Here is a 22,694-nt window from a genome sequence, read left to right on the forward strand (position 1 = left end):
TGCACCAAGGAACAGGTGTTTTCTCAGGTTGTCAACTTATATGTATAAATGTATGCGGGCCTACCAAGAATCCACGCTTTGTTACAATTTATATCAACCAACTACAGGGCAGATTGCTTAAAGCTGGCACAATAAAACAAAACTTTCAACACCTCCAGCCCCTTCCAAAAGATAAGAAATGAAAGCAGTGTATACAGATTACCGCATCCATTGGCTGAAGTGGCCGATTGAATGTTGGTTTCCCAGCAGGCGTTAGACAGGGGTACACAGACCAAAATGTGTCCAGTTATGTGTGTACCCAAGTCTTTACACTTACAGATCCCCTTTATGGATATTTTCTCTTTATTTCTGCCCTATGACCTCATTACAAAGGCTTTAGTTAAGGTCCTATTCAGTAGCAGACGATGGGAGGGGCTGGCAGGATTCTCTCTTCCTGTGAGCCTTGAAGGCTCGTCCACCCTTTCCCGTTACCTCCCATAAAGCCAACCCCTATCTGACACGCCCCGCGCCGTCATCCCCCGCGCCGTCATCCCCCTGTCTGACACGCCCCACACCGTCATTCCCCTATCTGACACGCCCTGCGCCGTCATCCCCCTGACACGCCCCGCGCCGTCACCCTCCTAACGGACACACCCCGCACCGTCACCCCCCTATCTGACACGCCCCGCGCCGTCAGCCCCCCGACATGCACAGCTCCGTCATCCCCCTATCTGACACGACCCGCTGCGTCATCCCCCTATCCTACACTCCCTGCTCCGTCACGCCCCGCTCCATCATGCCCCTATTCGACACGTCCCGCTCCGTCACCACCCGACACGCCCCGTCATCCTCTCACACGCCCCACTCTTTCATCCCCTATCTGACACTCCCCACTTCTTCATTCCCCTACCAATATAGGCAAAAAAATTGTGGTCAAATGACCATGACACCCACATGAACTTGTTGGACAACCCATTGTTAAATTATGGATATTACCACGAGAAGCTTCCTACGTTGCCCCCAATGCTGGCTTATATTATACCTGTGGAAATTTGTTTGTACATTTGGTTGAAAATGTATAAAAATCGCTTGTCCGACCATTCAAAGGTGCTTTCATGGACTCAACTAGTTTTAAGCCCAGGTTCACACTGGGCTGCGGGAGTGAAGCCCTGCGAGTTCAGCTGAACTCGCACGATTTCACTCCCGCTGGCAGCCCCGATTTCAGAGACATCTGTGCAGGTTTCTGCACAGATGTCAATGTAAATCGCGGCATGAAATCGCAAACAGTAGTACAGGAACTACTTTTTGAAATCGGTGCAGCGCCGCAGATGCAGCGTCGCACCGATTAGGACGGTGCCATTGCCGGCAAGTGCCGCCGATTTGAGATGCGATTTGACATCTCAAATCGCATCTCAAATCGTACCAGTGTGAACCAGGCCTAAATGATTTTATGTTGGAGTACCATGTCGATGAGCTTTCTCGGCTGGGAGCTTATTCAACAATTAGAACTTTGTTCAAGCCTATTTGATTCAACAATATGTTTTTATCTATGATTTTTTTTTATTTTTTGCCTGCTCTGGTCAAAGCTTATTGCCAATTTGTCTCCCTTACAGTGTTACTAAATGCAGAACAGTAAAATCGGTCTGTATATGTATATGAAGTAATGCATGCTTTTTATACTCGCTGTGGAACCAAAGGGGTTAATTCTCTGCAATGTGTAAAAAGGCTGTTTGATCTTGTCATCTCTGATCCTCCCCTTCTTTTACTTTCCCAAATCAATCTCCTGGTAGTACAGAGAATTGGGGGCACTTTGCACATGCTCAGTTTGGTGTATATTGCTAGAGAGCGTCCTGGCGCCTGGGGAAGCTTAGGCCTGTAGAAGGCCGCAAAGCCGCGGCCTCAATTACCGTCCGGCGCGCGGCGGGGGAGGTGGGGGCGCACGGAGACACAGGATCCTGCGTCTCCGTGCCGCCCCACCTCCCCCGGTGTGCGATCACGCCGGCCGGTATTTGAGGCCGGTAAATCTAACGTTCTGAAAATGAAAATTTTCAAACAAAATTCTACGGGTATGAAACCTGCATACGTTTTTACTTCTTTACTGCAAAAAAGAACAGTCTGACCAGCAACTGGGCAACACAATACTTCCTAATCTCCAATTCATAGGTTCTTAAATATGATGTAACCACGTCTGTTGTGTGTTAGCATTTGTGGATCTTTAAGATGCAGCAAGGAACTTGATGGGGGTTAGGAGGGAACCCCTTCAGTTTTATCTCATCATTTGTAGATCAGCCCCCACCAGAAAAGCAAATCATCCCTGCAGTTAAGGTGATCGTTATAAAGGCAGAAAGCAGAGAGGATAGATTTCATCTAGATTATCCCAATGATTCATAACTTGTGACAAGCTGTACAGGAATACCAACTTGCTCTCCTATGGTTTATTTTCAGAGACAAAGCCGGTGTATCTGCCTACAGCATTTGTGGCTTCCAACAGCTGCCGCCTAACGAGCCGCAGTGTCACTACCATTTTATCCTAACGAAGGGTGGCACGCAGGAAGATCCAGGCAAATCCAAACCAGGACACTGAGAATGCAGCCAAATAGGAAAATAAATATTTCATATGAGACGTAAAATTATACTTATATCTATTGATGGGGCTGCTGTGCCCACACATTCACTTGAGTGCCTGAAGAGTTTAGAAACAATGAAATTATTTTCAACTGTGTTCATAAGTCAAAGCAAAAAAAAAAGCTTTATATCTGTCAAACTATTTTGAGGATTTCCTGTAGAAATGGAAATTTTACTTTTGTATTCAATCCAATTGTGTAGTAACACAAAGGGTGTCTTTCCCAAAATTCCAAGGCTTTACAACTTATCAGGATACATGGAGAAGTACCGTAATTTTGCACTGTTGAACAACAGTATCCAATAGTAATATTTAAAGATAACCTGTCAATTTTCCCAGGTTCTATTGATAGTCCCCCTCCCCTTTCTGGGGTTCCTTTCTTCGCTCCTTAGACAATTGCCAATTGGATGCCAAGTCCGTAGCACCGTACCTTGGGGAGAAGTTCATATGCTCACCCCAACTAGCAAGAACAGCTACTTCTGCAGATAAAAGGAGCGGTGGGGAAGCACAGCAAAGGTAGGCATGGGAAAGGTTAGTATAAGTAGATATTTTAGATTTAAGAACAACTACAAAATATGGCAAAGAATATGTGGGCAATTGACCATCACACCTATATGAACAACCCATTGTAAATGTCAAGGATTGACCCCCTGATACAACCTCAGGGCTAACCCATTCTGCCGTTTGATTCAAATTAATAAGGTGAAATATGTGGACCAGACAAAAAGATTCACATCTCACCTCTCAGCTTCTCAGCCCAACAACAGAGAGAGAATTTTATTGCCAGCACAGCTTTATAAACCTCATGACATCACAAATACATGCACACAATTGATTGGTCAGTCCATATAAGGGTCTTTTCCTGTTCCATGTTCTTCTTGCCCTTGTGGCATAAAAGTTCCCTCAGTAAAGCAAAGACAAGGAGGGGGGTTTTGAAGTGAAGCCATTTAGGAATTCAGTAGGGGGAAGGGCCGGAGGACACATTTGGAAGATGAGAAGCAATAGGAGAAAATGGAAGCTGAACTCTCTTTTGTCCTTTTGTATGTCCATCCAAGTTGAATTATACTTAAAAAAAAACATATCTGACAAATCTTATCAAGGAAAATAATTTTCTAATACACTCACATACATATGTATTATACCATATATCGATCAAGAAATAAAGGAATATAAAACAATATATAAGAATATAAGAAAAGCAACATTTGGCAACATTTAAGTGATTCTAACACTAAGTAAAATAGAATAAAATATTCATTTTATTTTTACTTCCACCACATAAAACTATGGGCATGAACATTAAACCCCAACCCAACCTTCTGCATCTATACCAGCCTTTCTTCTATCTTCTGAGAAGTATTTCGATAACATTATAAAGTGATTCTGTGGGAATTTGTTCACGTTCAGCCAAAGGAGCATTTATGAAATCAGTTACTGAGGATGGATGAGAAGACCAGGCTCACAACTGGCATTTTAATCTATCCCAAAGATGGAGGATAGGTCTTTGTTTGGGCTTTTTAAGTTCCTCCCCACCAAATTCATTAAACCATATCCTTTTTAAGTTGGCTTTTTGACGTTGAACTCAATAGTATAAGGGTGTCCTCATACTTTGGGTACATTGTGTATACAGTGTGAGGGCCTACATCAGGGATCCTCAAACTACGGCCCTCCAGCTGTTGCGAAATTACACATCCCATGAGGCATTGTAAAACTCTGACATTCACAAACACGACTAGGCATGATGGGAATTGTAGTTACTGAAAAACTGGAGGGCCTGTAGTTTGAAGACCCATGTCCTACATGAACAATCCATTCAATTAGGTAAATGATCACACTACACAGCAGTTGGTAAATCTAAAAGGTTGTCTACTCCCACAATCCGCAACTCCCATACTGTTGGCAGTGCTTAGTGGATTCCAGTATAACCATACAATAATGCTTTAGCAAGACCAAAACTACCAACCAGTGGCAGAAAAGCCTCTTAGGATTACTTATGATAGGCTGAAGGGGTATTTCTGTTCGTCTAACAAGATATGAAATGGGATATGGGAGAAAAAAAACACAATTATACTCACCTACTGTAATTGGATGGAGCATCGATCCAATGCTGCATCTGTCCCCTGCGGCATGCTGAGAGGCTAAGCCTGCTGATGGTCGGATGCCTGGGAGGATCTCAGCATTAAAGTAGGGATCTTTCTAGAGCCTGGACTGGCTAAGTATGGGTCACAACACTCCAGTGATCACCAGGAGAAGTAGGACCAGAAGAGTCTTGGCCAATAAGTATATGCATTCACCAATTTAAATTGCTGGCAGGTCATAACCAATGTAGACAGGTGTTCTTGTCAAAAGCAGCCTATTCTATTCAAACCCAGCTGTGCTCACAAGCATTCAGTTAAATGCAAAATGCAGCGTTTGACCTACCGCTTCTGTATTTCAAATGAAGTCAAAAGAAATCTGCAGTTTGTGTTTCAAACCTAGGAAAAAAAAAGCCCATGCACATGCTCACTAAAGCTTTACCCAGGAAGGATTGTTTTGTGACCATGTTTACATTTTCCAAAGGCTAGAGGCAATGAATGCACCCATGAAAGGAGCATGCGAGATGAGCGCAACCACGTCAGCAACCATGTCATTAACCACTTTTATAACAGGGGGGCACATAAGCTTGATAAAGGTGAGAAGAATAATAGAAAAAGAACCTTGTGAAATAATATTATTTTAAAGAATGTATATAGCGCCGACAGTTTGCGCAGCGCTTTGTTAGGGCAAACAGTACAGTTACAATAACAATTCAATACAGGTTGAATCAGAGAGGCCAGCTCGTTAGAGCTTACAATCTAAAATATTAAAGTTTTCCTGGAGATCCATTTAAAAAAAGGTACATTTCCATCAAGAGTTTAGGCAGAGTGGAAAACAATACCCAATAGATCTAAACAATAATGACCACCAGACTATCCCAAGCTGCTCTCTTCCACCTCAACATACGTCTACCACATGTCGAGTAAAATATGGAGATGGTTGCAGCATCTTCATGTTATTATCCATCGCCATGCAGACAATGTTGTACCTGAAGGACTTCTCACTAACTGCACTCTTGAGATCAGCGTTACAGAACCTGGCCTTGCCTGCATAGTGAATGAGCGCTGTACTTACTGATCCACAGAGACATTGGCAGAAACACATAATCACCACTTTAAAACACCATAAAAGAATATCTTCTTACAAGTGTTTTTACGTTATTGTGTTCATCACACTTCAGTGGACCGGATTCTATGCTTCAATAGAGTTGTAATGAACTGATGAAGGAACTTACGGATTGTGCTGAAATATGTCTCTGGCGACTTTTTCTTCTACTTCCAGACACTCGAAAGGCAGATCTTTGCTGATCAGTTTAAGTGCGTCCCTTGTGAAAGAATGCAGATTCTCCTGCAGAGGAAAACAGATCAATGAGACAGTATTGCTGCACTTATATAATCTACTGTTACAATTCACAGTGAAGATGGAGGAAGAGAACCGCTGATATACAAGTGTTATAGAGCAAAAATTATTTTCTTCAAAGACAACAAAAGTTTACAACTCTTCTGATCAATAGTTTAAAAAGTATGGGGGGGGGGGGGGGACACCCCATACACTTTTTTCCAACTCCAAACTTTTTTCAGGTTCTAGATATAGAAGATCAGGGTCTGACAAAGGATGGGGAAGTAAAGGATGTACAATGCTTTTTTGATAAAGTGGCAAAAGGTTTGATCCCTCCTGTAAATTGTTGTTGTTGTCTGCATCTCTGGGCCCCACAAACTCTAAATCCCGTCATATCCTACACTGGCATCACCTGACAGAAAGAAAGAAAGTTACCACTCCGGGTGGATTGTGTTAGGATGATCAGTATGGTCTCAGGAGATCAAGGGTGCTGGCAATGCACAAGGCAACAAATGGAAAAATACAATATGGACAGCCGCACTAAAAAAAAACTTGATGGTTATCTTTATTAAAAAAGAAAAAATGCACTACAAGTCACAGCACACTACACGGGAGTAAAACAGCTGACGCGTTTCGCACTATAAATTAGTGCTTAATCATAGCACCTGACAGAAGTGAACATCCCCGCTGTGAACAAAAAAAACAATATAGCTGGAGTTGCTAATTAAATATGGTGGTGGACCTTTCTGATATTGGGGCCTCAAGTGCAACCCAACATCACCAAAGGGCCCACATAGTATTCACTGACTATACTGTCACAGTAAGCTGTAAAAAAAAAACTAAAGTCGCACAACAAGAGATGGTCAGAGACTGTGAACATGCTATAAAAGTACATGCTTCAGGAGACAGTCATTACCTGGAGACATATTACATGGGACTGCCCTACTGCGATTGTTGCCCATATACAGTACAAGTCAACACTTCTACATCTGAGCACCCCATTGGCCTCTTTAAAATGGATCTGGAGTTAATCCAGCTCGGAGCAATCCTCTTTTATTGTTCAGTGAAAATTAACAGACTTCCAGATAAAAACCTGTCTAAATAAAAAGTTGTTTCCGCTCTCCTTGCTTTGAGTGACAGGTTATTTACATATCTAGCTTGGACATGTTTATCATATGTTATGTTATGTTTATCATAATATGAGGTGAATCACAGTTCATTGTATATTACCAGGACGTGTTATGTGGGGGAGGGGTAGATTTCTCACTTTTTATACTGTGGATCACCTCATATTATGATAAACATAACATAACATATGATAAACATGTCCAAGCTAGATATGTAAATAACCTGTCACTCAAAGCAAGGAGAGAAGAAAGGACTTTTTATTTAGACAGGTTTCTATCTGGAAGTCTGTTAATTTTCACTGAATAATAAAAGAGGATTGCTCAGAGTTGGATTAACTCTGTGTGGCAAGACTGGGCACAGATAATAGGAAATCTTATACTCTACATTGTGACATAAAACAAGTGGTTTACATCCACTTTAAAGAGGAGAAATACAGCCAAAGTTGGTTTGGCTGTACTTCTCCTGCGGATCACAGAAGTGTAGTTCGTTTTGCACTCCTGTGACTCATTTTCAGCAGACAGCGAGCTGAAGCCTGCTGTCAGCTGATGTCACAGAGCTGGTTCCAGCTTGCGCAAAATTGCGACAACAAAGTCGGGATCTGGCCACATGCCTGGACCGGCACTTGGCTCAGCCTCTTAGCAAGCCGCCGGTCCCACCTCCTTCACAGCCCTGCGCCCCAGTGAGCGAGGAAGGGGTAGGGCAGGGCAGAGAGCGGTGACTGACAGTCACCGGCTCTCTGCTCAGGGTGTTTGATTGCTCGGTTCCCAGTGTTAGACCTGTGGGTGACAGATGCAGCATTGGGCTGATTCTGCAGCCAAGTATGATTCTGCAAAATAAAAAATAGTACATACTTCTTTTTTAATGCATTAAAGCGGAGTTCCGGCCACAATTTCACTTTCTAAATATAAATACCCCTGTAATACACAAGCTTAATGTATTCTAGTAAAGTTAGTCTGTAAACTAAGGTCTGTTTTGTTAGGTTGTTACAGCATTTAGACACTTTATAAAATAGAAATTGACTGGGGCCATCTTAAGTGTGGGCATCATGAAGCCAGACTGTATGACTTCCTGGATTTCAGCCTTGCAGATCTCGCACATGCTCAGTGCTGCACAAGCAGTTTTAGATCAGGTTTCAGCACTTGTGCTGTCCAAGTCACATGATTCTTTGAGACTGGGGAATGCACAGACTCATGGAAAGTTACACCCACTACATTCCCAGGAGTCTGTGCGGTGTAGGTTAGGAAGCATTAAGCACCTAGGTGCAGGAAGAGGGAAGATTAACTATTCTGCCTAGCAACAACACTTTGAAGGCATCTAAAAAAAAAAAAATTTTTCGTAAAGGACTAATGACATTTTTTTAAAACTACTGATGTAATGTTATATTTATGGGTGGAACTCCACTTTAAGGCAATAAAAAAAACAAAAACAAAAAAAAACCTCAAGGCTTTAGAACCACTGCATTTTAGTAATGCAAACAGGGGAGACTGAACTAAAGGAATGAAGAGATGGAGATTTCCGTGATACAGACAAGGAGGTTGAAGCTGGACGAGAGGAACCAGGGTTTCATGCATTTCAGTAATGTGAACAACTGGGGGAGATCAAACCATAGGAACAGATGGAGATTTGATAAACGTATTACGAACAAGGCTTCTGCATAATTTCTTGCATTTTTAAAACCTATTTATGGCCCAAAGACAACAACAACAACAAAAATATATCAAAAAAATAAAGCTAATATGTATTTAAGAAACAAACATTTTCTATCATCTATTTTTTCGAGACAAATGTTGTAAAAATGCATCAGTTTTCCTGGTGAAATATCCATTTACAGAGAATATTTTGCTGGGATGTGAGATGGAAGAGCAATACAGCCACCCGCTGGCTACAGAATATTAAAAGAACAAAATCCTTCACAGATAATACAAAACATCTTTCTCCAGGTTTGTTACAAAACCACTAAACACTTCAAATGTTTTCATCCAACATTAAGTGGCGGCTCCAATCAAAACGATAAAAAAAAAAAACAGTTATCACGTTGACTGTCTGTGTCGATGTTCTTTGCTGTGCAGCTAGTTTTCCATTGTATTATTTTCTTAAAAGGGGTTGTAAAGTCTTCAGGTTTTTCACCTTCGTGCATTCTATACATTTAGGGGGAAAAACCCCTCTGTGCTGCAGCTCCCCTCTTTTTCTTACCTTAACCCGATCGTTCCAGCAACGAGCACAAGCCCAGCAGCTCCAGCCGCTGTCTCATCTCCTCATTGGATAGATTGATAACAGCAGGAGCCATTAGCTCCCACTGCTGTCAATCAAATCCTGTGACACAGAAGCCGGGGGCGGGGCCGAGTCCTGCTGTCTGTGTTAATGGACGCAGTAGGACTCGGGAGCCCCCATGGAAAGCAGCTCTTCGTGGGGGCACCCAATGAAGAGGGGGGCCAGGAGCGCCGCCGGGACACCACAGAAAAGGAGGATTGGGGCCGCACAGAGAAGGCAAGTATAGATGCTATAAAAAATAAAAAACAAACCTTTACAATCACTTTAAAGCTGAGCTCCAGGTAGATACAAGAGACACAAAAATGCTTTTGAAGATCTATTAATACCAAGGTGGATAAAAAAAAAAAAATTGATAAAAAAATGTAATCAGATTTTTTTTTTTTATTTAAAGCGGGAGTTCACCCGAAAAAAAAAATGTTGAACCTTAGATTGGGCCTAATTACGGGAAGCAGAATCGGGTGTTTTGGTTAAAATCAATGCAGTACTTACCTTTTTTGAGATAGACCATACCCGGAAGCGGCGGGAGAACATCTTCGGGACTGGGCGTTCCTATTTGATTGACAGCCTTCCGTCGGTCGCATATAGCGCGTCACGAGTTGCCGAACGTCGGTGCGGCTCTATACGGCGCCTGCGCATCGACGTTCGGCTACTTTCGGAAACTGGTGACGCGCTGTATGCGACGGTCGGAAGGCTGTCAATCAAGTAGGAACGCCCAGTCCCGCAGCCCATACCCGGAAGCGGCGGGAGAACATCTATCTCAAAAGAGGTAAGTACTGCATTGATTTTAACCAAAACACCCGATTCTGCTTCCCGTAATTAGGCCCAATCTAAGGTTAAAAATTGAGTTTTTGAATGAACCTCCACTTTAAAATCAGATTTTATTTGAATATCAAATTTAGTTTGATAAAATGCTTTTGAAGTAAAAATCTAAATATAGTTTTCCATTTAACCACTTGCCGACCACCGCACGTAGATGTACGTTGACACAATGGCATGTACAGGCAAATGGGCGTACCTGTACATCCCTCTAAATTTGCCCCGTGCCTCGCGAGTGTGCTCGCGGGTCCCGTGAACTCGATGTTCCTGGGCGGCCCTTTGTAAACAAGGCATTCCCCTATTCTGCCTAGTGACAGGTCACTGATGGCTGTTCCCCGTTATCGGGAACTGTCATCAGTGACGTGTCACTCATAGCCACACCCCCTAACAGTAAGAATCACTCACTAGAACTGACTTAAAACCCCTGCAGCGCCACCTAGTGGTTAACACCTTCACTGCCAGTGTCATTTTTATAGTAATCATTTTTATAGCACTGATCGCTGTAAAAATGACAATGGTCCCAAAATGGTGTCAAAAGTGTCCGATGTGTCCGCCATAAAGTCGCAGTCACAATAAAAATCGATGATCGCCGCCATTGCTAGTAGATGCTATAACTTTTGCTCAAACCAATCAAACGCTTATTGCGGGGTTTTTTTACCAAAAATATGTAGAAGAATACATATCGGCCTAAACTGAGGAAAAAAAAAAATTTTTATATATATTTTTGGTCAAATATCACCAAAAGAAAGCTCTATTTGTGGGGAAAAAAGGACATCAATTTTGTTTCGGAGCCACGACGCACGACCGTGCAATTGTCAGTTAAAGCGACGCAATGCTGAATCACAAAAAGTACTCTGGTCTTTGGCCAGCGAAATGGTCCGGGGCTTAAGTGGTTAAAACTAAAGTTAAAAAACTACTCACAAACAGATGGAAAAAAACTTGCGATACGAGTGATCTCCGGATGACAGCAATTGGTCAATACACAGGCTCTGAGGAGGAAGGTATTCCATTCGAAACGCGTCAGCGGTTTCAAAATCTCCTCTGGCACCATCTGGAGTCTGTTGTCTGTAGACCAATTGCAAGTTTTTTTCCTACTGTATTTGAGTAGTTTTTTAACTTTAGTTTTAATAAAATATACCCAAGAATAATGCACAAGGTTGGGGCGCCCTCTTTTTCTCTTTAAACTGAAAGTTAGGCTGGGCTTTAAATTATCCTGTGAAGTGGCGTATCTTGGAGTACAGTCAGAGCCATATAGAATAATAGTCCGGCACCAACACAGATCCCGTATTGTAGCTGCGATCACAGACTCGCTCCCTCCTCATCTATGAAGACAGAATCCTGGAGCTGAGAGAGCATCTCACTCACCTTTGTCGGCTTCCAATCGTCTAGCTTTGGGTCCAACACCACGTCATAGCAGAACGCTCCAGAGATCACTGTACACAGAGAACACAAACACATACAAGATGTTAGATGGATGGCTTTGATACATAAGCCGTCTGTAAGAGAAGATTAGCAAAACTTTTGGCAGGCACTGACTGGAAATGTTGTAGACATGGAGGATATCCTGAGAAGGTGCCAGGCTAAGCCTGTCCATATTTTACATGTCAGAGGATGAAGCCAGCCACCAGACTGCTAAATACCCGGCAAGTAACACATTAATACTAAACTGCAGCATGCAAGTCAACACATGCAATCGATTCACTCAAGCTTTATTTTAAAAATTCGGTGGTGGTGACCAATAGAGACCATTTACATAGTATGGACGTCATCAGGATATTGCTGGCAGCTTCTGAATGAGGGATATTACACGTAAAGCAGAGGAGTAAGTAAGCACACCTCTTTACTGAATTAAACAGTAGAATACTTTGCTATTTTATGAGCTATTACAAATGCACAATATTGCCAAAAGTATTGGGACGCCTGCCTTTACACGCACAACTTTAATGGCATCCCAGTCTTATAGGTGGATTCAGAAAGACTTAGGCTGGCGTATCAGCCTAAGTCTGAATCTGCGCCGACGCAAATTTAAGCGTATTCTGGTAACCAGATACGCCTAAATTAGGCTAAGATACGAGCGGCGTAAGTGTCTTACACCGTCGTATCTTAAAGTGTAATTTTTAGGCTGGCCGCTAGGTGGCGCTTCCATTGCGGTCGGCGTAGAATATGTAAATCACTAGATACGCCGAATCACGAACGTACGCCCGGCCGACGCAGTACAGATACGCCGTTTACGTAAGGCATTTTCAGGCGTATAGATATTCCATCAAATAGCTGGACTAGTAATGTTAAGTATGGCCGTCGTTCCCGCGTTGAAATTTGAAAATTTTACGTCGTTTGCGTAAGTCGTCTGAATAGGGCTGGACGTAATTTACGTCCACGTCGAAACCAATACGTCCGTGCGGCGTACTTAGCCGCAATGCACACTGGGATATGTACACGGACGGCGCATGCGCCGTTCCTAAAAAACGTCAATCACGTCAGGTCAACCCATATTAACATAAAACACGCCCCCTCAGCCTATTTTAAATTAGGCGCGCTTATGCCCGCCGCATTTACGCTACGCCGCCGTAACTTAGCAGGCAAGTACTTTGTGAATCATGTACTTGCCTCGCTAACTTACTGTGGCGTAGTGTAAACACGATACACTACGCCACCGCAAAGTTAAGGCGGTCTTTCTGAATCCACCTATTAGTCCGTAGGGTTCAATATTGAGTTGGCCCACCCTTTGCAGCGATAACAGCTACAACTTTTGTGGGATGGCCGTCCACAAGGTTTAGGATTGTCTATGGGAATGTTTGATAATTCTTCCAGAAGTGAATTTGTGAGGTCAGGTACTGACGTTAGATGAGAAAGCCTGGCTCGCAGTCTCCACTCTAATTCATCACAAAGGTGTCCTTTTGGGTTGAGGTCAGGACCGATGGAGTATGCATGCTCCGAACGTGAGCTCTGCCACGCCCTCTGTCACTGGTGACGCGCTAACCACCTGCCCCGCTAATTCTCACCAGCCTCGGACATCACCGGAGTAGCCGCGACTGGCAATCAACCCCCCGCCTCGCTGCATGGAAGGAAGAGACCAACGTGGATATATGTACTACATGCTTGTTTACTTCTATCTAAATGTGAGTTTAATACTAACCATTAAACGCCTTGTTTTTAGCCTACGCTACACTCAGATTGGCTCCGCTCTCACTCCATACAGAGGCTCCTTCTGCTCCGACAGCTGGCCGCCAACACTGACACCCATTCAGAACCTTTATAATAGGCCTGGCTCTAGTAGCGTATGGACTCCTCGATTTTAAGGACTTTTGGAACTTTTATGCCTATATAGATCCATTGTGCATTATTACATAACTTGTCACTATGGTTGTCCTAGTACCGATACTTTTTTTCAAGTACTCGCCGATACAATACCTTTTTTTAATGTCACGTGACAGTGGCACGTGTCGGTATTATTTTTTTTAATAATTTTTTTACAGTGCTTTCTTTCTTTTTTTTAGGGGGGAGGGGTGGATTGTGTAAGTGAGTTATTTTATTTACATTTTTATTATTTTTTACAATAATTTTTTTTATTTATTGCAATTTTTTTTCTTTTTTTATCAGCCCTGTTGGGGAGCTTTGGTGAGATATCAGGGGTCTTAACAGACTCCTGACATCTACCCTTTGAGACAGGGAAAGGGACTGAGGATACAGATTCCCCAGTCCCTTTCTCTGCAGCCTCAGCTAAAATGAATTGACAGAAGCTCCACTCCATTCATAAACTGAAGCATCATAAGCACAGGTTACGATGCTCACTTATGTGAATGAACAGAGTCAGTGATAACTGACTGTACATTCGGAAAAGGAGCTGGATTTAGCTCTCCGCTCTCCATCCTGCCAGATCAAGGGGGTGGAGGAGGACATTGAGGGGGACACAGAGCGCGGAGGGGGAGAGCAGCAGGAGGGAGACACAGAGCACGGAGGGGGACAAGGACCCGGAGGAGGAGAGCAGCACGGAGGGGGACAAGGACCCGGAGGAGGAGAGCAGCACGGAGGGGGACAAGGACCCGGAGGAGAGCAGCACGGAGGGGGACAAGGACCCGGAGGAGGAGAGCAGCACAGAGGAGGATATAGGGACAGTCAGCGGTGATCTGTGCGAAGTTACAAGCACCGATCACTGCTGTATAACTTTCACTAAAGCAGCTGGAAAGGGGGCAGATCAGTGCTTGTAACTCCCCCCCCCCCCCCCCCCCGTTGCACCGATCACCCCTGAATGCCCAGGTATTTGGTGAAGCATTGTAGCATTTCCCCGACTACAAGTACTCTGGGAACAACAACCCTACTTGTCATACCCTTATCCTATGTAACTATCAGTCATTGGCTCTCTGCTCTGCCCACCAGCTCTCACTGGAGCACTGGGCTGTGGAAGGGGCGGGAGCTGCTGGCTCAGGCATCTGGGTGGATCCTGACTGTAACGTTGGGATCCATTCAGAGTCTGGACCAGCTGAGTGACGTCAGCCAACAGCCGACTTTAGCTCGCTCGCGGCTAAAACCAGGTCATAGGAGTGCAGAATGAACTACAATCCTGTGATCCATAACAGAAGAAGGGCCAAAATATCTTGGACCATACTTCTCCTTTAAGCAATAAAAAAATCTAATCTAAAAAAATTGAATATTTAAGAGATGAATACACATACTAAAAGGATTTTTACTTATGACTCTTTATTGCCATTTTAAGGTAGCATGTTGTATGGAATACATATTCTCATCCATGGAGTGGACCTTTTCCCTTGGTTTCTATGGTTTGTTGTTTGGGTTATAAAAAAAGACAAAAGTAGGGAAGGTGGTTGAGGCTTAGGCCTCGTACACACGGCCCAGAAACTCGACGGGCAAAACACATCGTTTTGCTTGTCGAGTTCCTTGTGAAGCCACCGAGGATCTCGGCGAGCCAAATTTTCCTATTGCCGTCGGGGGAAAAAGAAGACATGCTTTCTTTTTGGCCCGACAAGATCCTCGGCGGTTTCCTCGTTGAAAAGTGTACACACGACCGGGTTTCCTCGGCAAAAAAAAAAACCCAGCAAGCTTCTTGCTGGTTTTTGCCGAGAAACTCGGCCGTGTGTTTGGTTTTGTCTTGCCCATATCTAAGTTCTGTAAACAATGTAAAACCTATCCCTATATATCACAGATGTCTGCAATGCCAATCTCCATAATGATTTCACTGTGTATGGGATAGAGATTCTTATCCTCAGGTACGGGTAGACTATGGGGTTGATTTATTAAAACTGGAGAGTGAAAAATCTGGTGCAGCTCTGCATAGAAATCAATCCTCTTCCGGGTGTTTTTTTTTTCTTCAAAGTTTAATGGCCTGTACACACGATCCAAAAATCGGACTACAGATCGTCTGACTTTTTTCGCTTAATAGTCGCAAGTAGTAATTGAATAGGTTACTAAAGTCACAAAAATTCTTGCACAATTGAAAAAAAAAAAAATGGAAGTGCTGTCATGTGTTGTAAAGTTTTTGTGTTGTATTTTCGCACGACAACTATACTGGCGAACAAAAATCGTACGATCTGGTATCATACGAGGAAAATTTTCGTGCGTGTCCGATAAAAGAATATTGGATGAACTGTCCTGATCGGCTCTCGAACGTACCAACGATCTGATTATCATATAATTGTGTCGAAAGCGGTATTTTTCGTCCGATTTTCGGATCGTGTGTATGGGCCATAAGACCCCTTTCACACTGGCACCGCTCCACATTAGCAGTAAAGCGTTGCTAGTTTAAGCGGCGCTTTACCGTAGTTTTAGCTTCGATTTTCATACGCTAGCAGGGCGCTTTTAACCCCCGCTAGCGGTCGAAGAAAGAGTTAAATGCACCTGAAAAGCGCCAAAGCGATTTGCAGGCGCTTCGGCAGCGGTGCACATTAATTTTAATGGGCAGGGGCGGTGGAGGAGCTGCTGCTTGTAGGACTTTTTCTAGCGTCCTGCAAGCGCACTGCTCTAGTGTGAAAGCACTCGGGCTTTCACACTGGGGCTGCAGGGGAGGCGTTTTTCAGGCGATATTTTTAGTCCTTTAGAGCCCATTCACACCTAGGCGTTTTGTCGCCTGTAGCGCGACGCTCACAAACGCCAGAGGGACCAAAATACATGTAAGGCTATGGGCATGGTTCACATCTGAACGCCGATGCGCCTGACGCGCATCGCCTGTAGCCAAAAAAAGTTCCGGACCCTTTTTTGTCGCGCATATCGCGCGATATGCGCGTATTTGAGCGTTTCCATTTCCCATAGAAAGTAATGGAAACGCTCGATTCAAGCGACTTGCGCGACAACGGGCGTTTGCTACGGGCGTTTCGTCGCTTTAATCAATAGAACTTGTCGCCCATGCAGAAGATTAAAAAAAATCTACCAACATAGCAACAAGTGATGAAAACATGATAGTTTTTCCTATTGGCTAAAATAAAAACGTCACAGTACAAAAACGTCGGACAACGCTGTATGCAAACGCGCAAATAAGCATGAATACGCGCGACAAAACGCCGGAAAAAAACGCCGAAAAAAACTACGAAAAAAAACGCTCAGGTGTGAATGCAGCCTAAGTGTAGTGGTCATCAACCCTGTCCTCAGGGCCCACTAACAGGCCAGGTTTGCAAGATAACTGAAATACATCACAGGGGATATAATTTGCTGCTCAGTGATTGCAGTATTGTAGTCTGCATCTCCCCAAGGTAATACATAAAATCTGGCCTGTTAGTGGGCCCTGAGGACAGGGTTGATGACCACTGTCTTAGCGCCTGAAAAAATGCCTCCAGTGTGAAGGGACCAAGGCAGCTTTCACACGCTCTGCCTGTCAGTTTTTTTTAGGCGGACCTGATCGGACACTCCATTCACCTCTATGGAGCGGTGGAGGTCAGCAGTGACCATGTCTCTGCCGACATCCGCTGCTATCCAATCCTCTTCCCCAAAACCAGACAGATGGAGGTCTTATTTTCCATCTGTCTGGTATATCAGATCGGATGAAAATGGACCAGCAGTCCATTTTCATCCGATCTCCCCATAGAGAAGAGCGGGGCTCTACCCATCTCTGCTCTGCACAGTGAGCGGAGATGGACCTGTCATCAGCCTGCTCAGCGGGCATCAGTGAAGCGATCCTCTGCTGAGTAAGCAGTTCCGCAGAACAGAGGTGCCCATGAGAAAGGGGCCTAACTGAACAATTTAGAAGCCGATTGGCTACCATGGCACAGCTGCACCAGATTTTCCACTCGCCAGTATAAGTAAATCAACCCCTGTGAATCATTACAAGGATATGTTTGTGTTACTGTTTTATATTTTGGCTTTATTCCCTTTCTTTCGGGCTTGTCTGTATTGCAAAAATGCAATTTTTTTTGCCTAATAAATAAAAAAAATAATAAAAAAAACAGCTTGTATCTGATTTTATCTACATATAAAACAGAATAATGGAACACAAAATGAATCCACAACATTTGGAGGAGATGACCTTCTGGTCGAACACATTTGTAAATACTGGCTGGAGACCCAAGCTGTATCCAAAAATATAGGAAAATGCATAATATTAGCTTGCGGCAAATACACGTGGTGGATATATTGCTACCAAAAGTGATAGTAAATTATCTGCACTGGAAATGACTACATTTTTATACATGTTATCTATCTGAACTCCGCTGGCATATGCCCTGTTGCTAAGCAGTCTGGCTAACCAGAAGGACGGAGACTGCACAGCACTGCTATAAAACACTTTCACTTACAGGACTGTAAACTAACAGGAGGCAAAACGAAAATTTAACGATAGAAATATAGCAAGCTCTTCAAAAAAAAAAAGAAGAAAAAAAAAAAGAAAATTTTAAACGACTCTGAAATGAACAGACTAGAAAACAAGATTTTTTTTTTTTTTTTAAGCAACAAAATGTTTGAGGGAAAGATGATTTAGGTAAAAAGGGAAAACCGTGAACTGCCAACATTTTCAAGTTGTTTATTTTAGAGTATACGCTCACGTATAATTTGTACCCATAATAATATAATAATTAACATATTGTACATTCAATTATTTTTTTTTATTTTTTTTATTATCGCTTTTAATATATATATTTTTTAATCACTTTTTATTATTATCACAGGGAATATAAATATCCCATGTGAAAGCAATAGACAGTGACAGGTCCTCTTTATGCAGAGATCTGGGGTTTATTAGACCCCAGATCTCTCCTCTGCCCTTAAGAGAGACGTAATGGATTTTTTTTTTCAGTTTCATACTTACCTAGGTGCCTGCAGCAGCATCAGTTTGATGCGAATCGGCATGTGCACAGGGTGTGCCAGGTGTGCCCAGGCACACCCTAATCACACTAGGCAGCTCATTACCCCCTCCTGCAGCGCTACCGGCTTCCATCCTCTCCTGCCATCTGCTGCTCTGGGCACACACAGATGATGTTTCAGGATGAGTGGGTGAAGTGTTAATGTCATTTACCAGCTACTTACCTTTCCGAATGAACACAGTGATAGGTACCATGTGTTTGAGCTTGGGGGTGCACACCCTAATACAATAGGCTGCGCACACCTATGCCGATGCTGCATCTGGTCCCTGGCGCTTTTGCACTCAGAACCGAGCGATTGAACTCTGACGATCGCTCAGTTTTCAGAGCTCCGTGAGCAGAGAGCTGTAGACTGTCAGTCACAGCTCTCCGCTTCCTCCTCGCTCATTGGAGCAATGAGCTGTGGAAAGGCGAAGCGGCCGGCTCAAGCTCTCAGTGGCTCGCTGAGAGGCTAAGCGGGTCATCAGTCCAGACACCTGGTGGATCCAGACTTTATTGTCGTGATGATGCGGTGCCTGAACTGACATCTGACGTCAGCAAAGAGCGGACTTCAGTCCGCTCTCTGCTGAAAGCAGGTCACAGGAGTGCAAAACAAATTTCACTCCAGTGATCCATAGGTGAAGATCAGCCAAACGAGCTTTGGCTGGATTTCACGTTTAAAAGCCTTTGGTCACAACAAAAAACGGTATAATCAAATGCTTTTCATTTTTAAAAATGATGTCATTTACATCTGGGTAAACCGGAAGCGATGTATGCTCATTGATTCCGGGTTTCTATATCAGAGGGAAGCAGAGCCATTTCGGTTTCTGTTTGCCTCTATGATCAGTCGGCAGAAGCGCCAGCTGGTCGATCGGGTAGCCTAGTGGGACAGGACAGTTCGAAAAAGCTGCAAAAGGCAGCTGTAGTCCCCTACCTCCCACTGCTTGAAAAAGCAATCTAGTGGTTAGTTAGCCACTAGGATTGCTTTATAAGAGAGCCGACCGTTGACTCTAAAAAAACGATACCGGGATTATGTCTACAGCTGCAGGCATCATCAAGCTATAATCACTAGCAACATATCAATACACTGCTGGCCGTCATGTGGCTAAAAATGCCGCTTCTACAGCAGTTTTGTATTTTGCCTGTAGAAGCAGCTCAATGATATCCTGTGTGTCCATGCACATTAGGACGAGGCATAGTTTAATCACTTCAGCCCAGAAGGATTTACCCCCTTAATGACCAGGCCATTTTTTGCGATATGGAACTGCATTATTTTAACTGACAATTGCGCGGTCGAGCGACGTGGTTCCCAAATAAAATTGACGTCCTTTTTTTCCCTCAAATAGAGCATTCTTTTGGTGGCATTTGATCTCCTCTGCAGTTTTTATTTTGTGCTCTATAAACAAGAATAGAGCAACAATTTTGAAAAAATATATATATTTTTACTTTCTGCTAGAATACATATCCAAAAAAAAAAAAAAAACTATAAAAAAAAAATGCATTCATCAGTTTATGCCAATATATATTCTTCTAATGTTTTTTTTATTTACCAAAAATATGAATAAGTGTATAATGATTGGTTTGCGCAAAAAAGTTATAGTGTCTACAAAATAGGGGACAGATTTGTGTCGTTTTTATTCTAATTTTTATTTTTACTATTAAGGGTGGCGATCAGTGATTTTTAGCGGGACTGCGACATTACGGCGGACAGATCGGACACCTGACATTTATGGCCCGCAGGCCAATCAGAGCACGAGCCCAGGAATGCTAGTGCACAAATCGCCATACCGGTACATCAATTTGCACAGCCGAGCCACCTTGACGCAGTACATCTGCAGCGGGTGGTCGGCAAGCAGTTAAAAGAGAAGTATTGGATTTTTTTTTATTTTTAGAGAGAATTATACCTAGGTGGATGCAGCCTCGATCTGCGGCTGCATCTGTCCCCCCGCTGGCTCTGTAGTTAGAAATGATCTGTAGAATAGAAAATTCCGCGCCAAATATAAATAAGTACTAGATTAAACTAAATAAGCTGCTCCTCAAAGAACAATACTGAATTGTGATAATGAAAATGGAAGGTAGAGGGCGCTCAACCACACAATAGTGATTGTGAAATGTGGAATACCACGCAACAAACGTGCAACAATTAATAATAAAATACGTTTCCAAAAGTATATGTGTGAACAGTGATTGCTGAAACAATATAAATCAATATGCAGCAGAAATGTCCCACACAGATGTGCATGAATACGCAGATTCCTCTGCAGTGTAAGCAAAAAACACTGAGGTTCACTGTGTTAAACACCAAAAAAATATAAAAATAAAAATAGAGTCCCAATAACATGCATAGAAAGCCAAACGAATCTTGACAATTACTGTGATCTTCCTAGTGGAGAAAAGTAGAAAATGCCACCACCATACTTTTCAAATTTCACTTGTTTCCACCCAAGGTGCTTTGTATATAAAGTGCTCTTACCAGAGCCTGTTGACCACTTTACTTAAAAAGATGGTCATACGGGCTAGTGCAGGATTGTGCCTACACACACATGGATATGGACTATTGAATCTCGTTTCCAGGCGTTCCAGATAAGGATGATATGCAAAAAAAGAGAACCGGTAGACGCCGATAGCGTAATAACGTTTTAATAATAAAAACAACTAAAAACAACGGAAAGCCAAATGGCCTCTTACTTTAAAAGTGCCTACCCGGCACTGGGACTGCAGGCCTGTCACCGCCAATCTGCGGTTCAAAACTTGGGTTATCAGGATCGGATACCACCGCCGTAGTTCCACCATAAACTCCTTCCTGTCAGCTTCACCAGAGCGGGGGGGGGGCGTCTCGTGACCAGGACTGCCTCCAACGTCCGTTTCGATTACTCGTTCACATATGCTTTTGGAAACGTATTTTATTATTAATTGTTGCACGTTGTTGTGTGGTATTCCACATTTCACAATCACTATTGTGTGGTTGAGCGCCCTCTACCTTCCATTTTAGTTAGAAATGATCGATCAAACACCGCCGATCACTCGGTTCTCAGAGCTTCATGAGCAGAGAGCTGGTGACTGTAGTCAGTGGCTCGCTGCTCTGACCCCCCCCCCCCCATGCTCACTGGAGCGCTGGGCTGTGGAGGGGGCGTTGAGCAGCCGGCTCAGGCTCTCAGTAGCTCACCAAGAGGCGGAGTTGGTGTCTGTCCAGGCATGTGGGCGGATCCCAACCAGACAGTCGCAATGTTTTCAGAGCCTGGAGCCTGGAGCCCGCTGAAAACGGGTCACAGGAGTGAAAAACAAACTGAACTTCTGTGATCCAGAGGAGAAGAACTGCCAAACAAGCTTTTAAGCTCAGCGTTTAGGGGAAGGAAAAAAGCCCTTCTGGTTTGTGTTGTTTATTGGAGTTTTCTGGCAGAAAAAAACAATAAACGCTCCTAAACTTGCCTAAACATGTGTTCAAAAATGCTCCATTTCTGCAAAGGGAACTGGCATTTTTTTTTTTATTTAAGCCCAGAGTGCATGGAGCCTAAAGATGAACACTGGGAAAAGTAAAAGTCCTCTACCCTGCCGTTATGCCCGCATTGGAAGGGGACAAAGTAAAGCAGTTTTACTTATCTGATCCTCCATTCCCACAGGCTCTCAACTTTATGAAGGGGAAAAGGAAAGTGATGGGCACCATGATACACAAGAAACTGAAGGCAAATCTTAACTACTTGCTTAGGCTGGGTTCACACTACGGTTTTCCCGTCCGTCAGCCGCATACGATTTCAGTATTGAAAACGTATGGGCCCGGACGGGAAAACGTATAGATAGAGAATGCATTGCAAATCGTATGCACTCAGATGCATCCGGGTGCGTACGATTTGCTGGCAAAACGTTTTTTAAACGTCCGCAAAACCGTGTTCAACCACGGTTTTGCGGTCGTTTTTAAAACAGTATGGCAAACGCATACGTTTTCCTTTAACATTGATGTCAATGGAAAACGCACATGTGTGCGGTTCCATACGTTCCCGTCCGTTTCAGCCGCATACGGTTTTTCATATAAATCGTATGCGGCTGACGGACGGGAAAACCGTAGTGTGAACCCAGCCTTACTGGGCACTTAAACCCCTTTCCTGCCCAGACCAATTTTCAGCTTTTCAGGACGACGCCCTGCCAGCAATTAAAGCCTGCGCTGTAGCCATCTTTTGACTATAGCG

The 22,694-nt window shown here is 43.5% G+C and overlaps 1 protein-coding gene across 1 annotated transcript in view; it reads right to left on the reverse strand.

The window, feature by feature from the left end:
- The window catches only part of MRPL39 (mitochondrial ribosomal protein L39), a 197,818-nt gene that overhangs the window by 65,123 nt on the left and 110,001 nt on the right, over positions 1 to 22,694 (reverse strand). The window contains exons 5-6 of the mRNA XM_040338820.1: positions 11,597 to 11,664; positions 5,913 to 6,025 (exon numbers count right to left, since the gene is read on the reverse strand). Of these exons, the coding sequence (XP_040194754.1) occupies positions 5,913 to 6,025; positions 11,597 to 11,664 (181 nt within the window). The remainder of the gene's footprint in view (positions 1 to 5,912; positions 6,026 to 11,596; positions 11,665 to 22,694) is intronic.

The sequence above is a fragment of the Rana temporaria genome, chromosome 2 (assembly GCF_905171775.1).
Source record: "Rana temporaria chromosome 2, aRanTem1.1, whole genome shotgun sequence".
NCBI classification, from domain to species: Eukaryota; Metazoa; Chordata; class Amphibia; order Anura; family Ranidae; genus Rana; species Rana temporaria.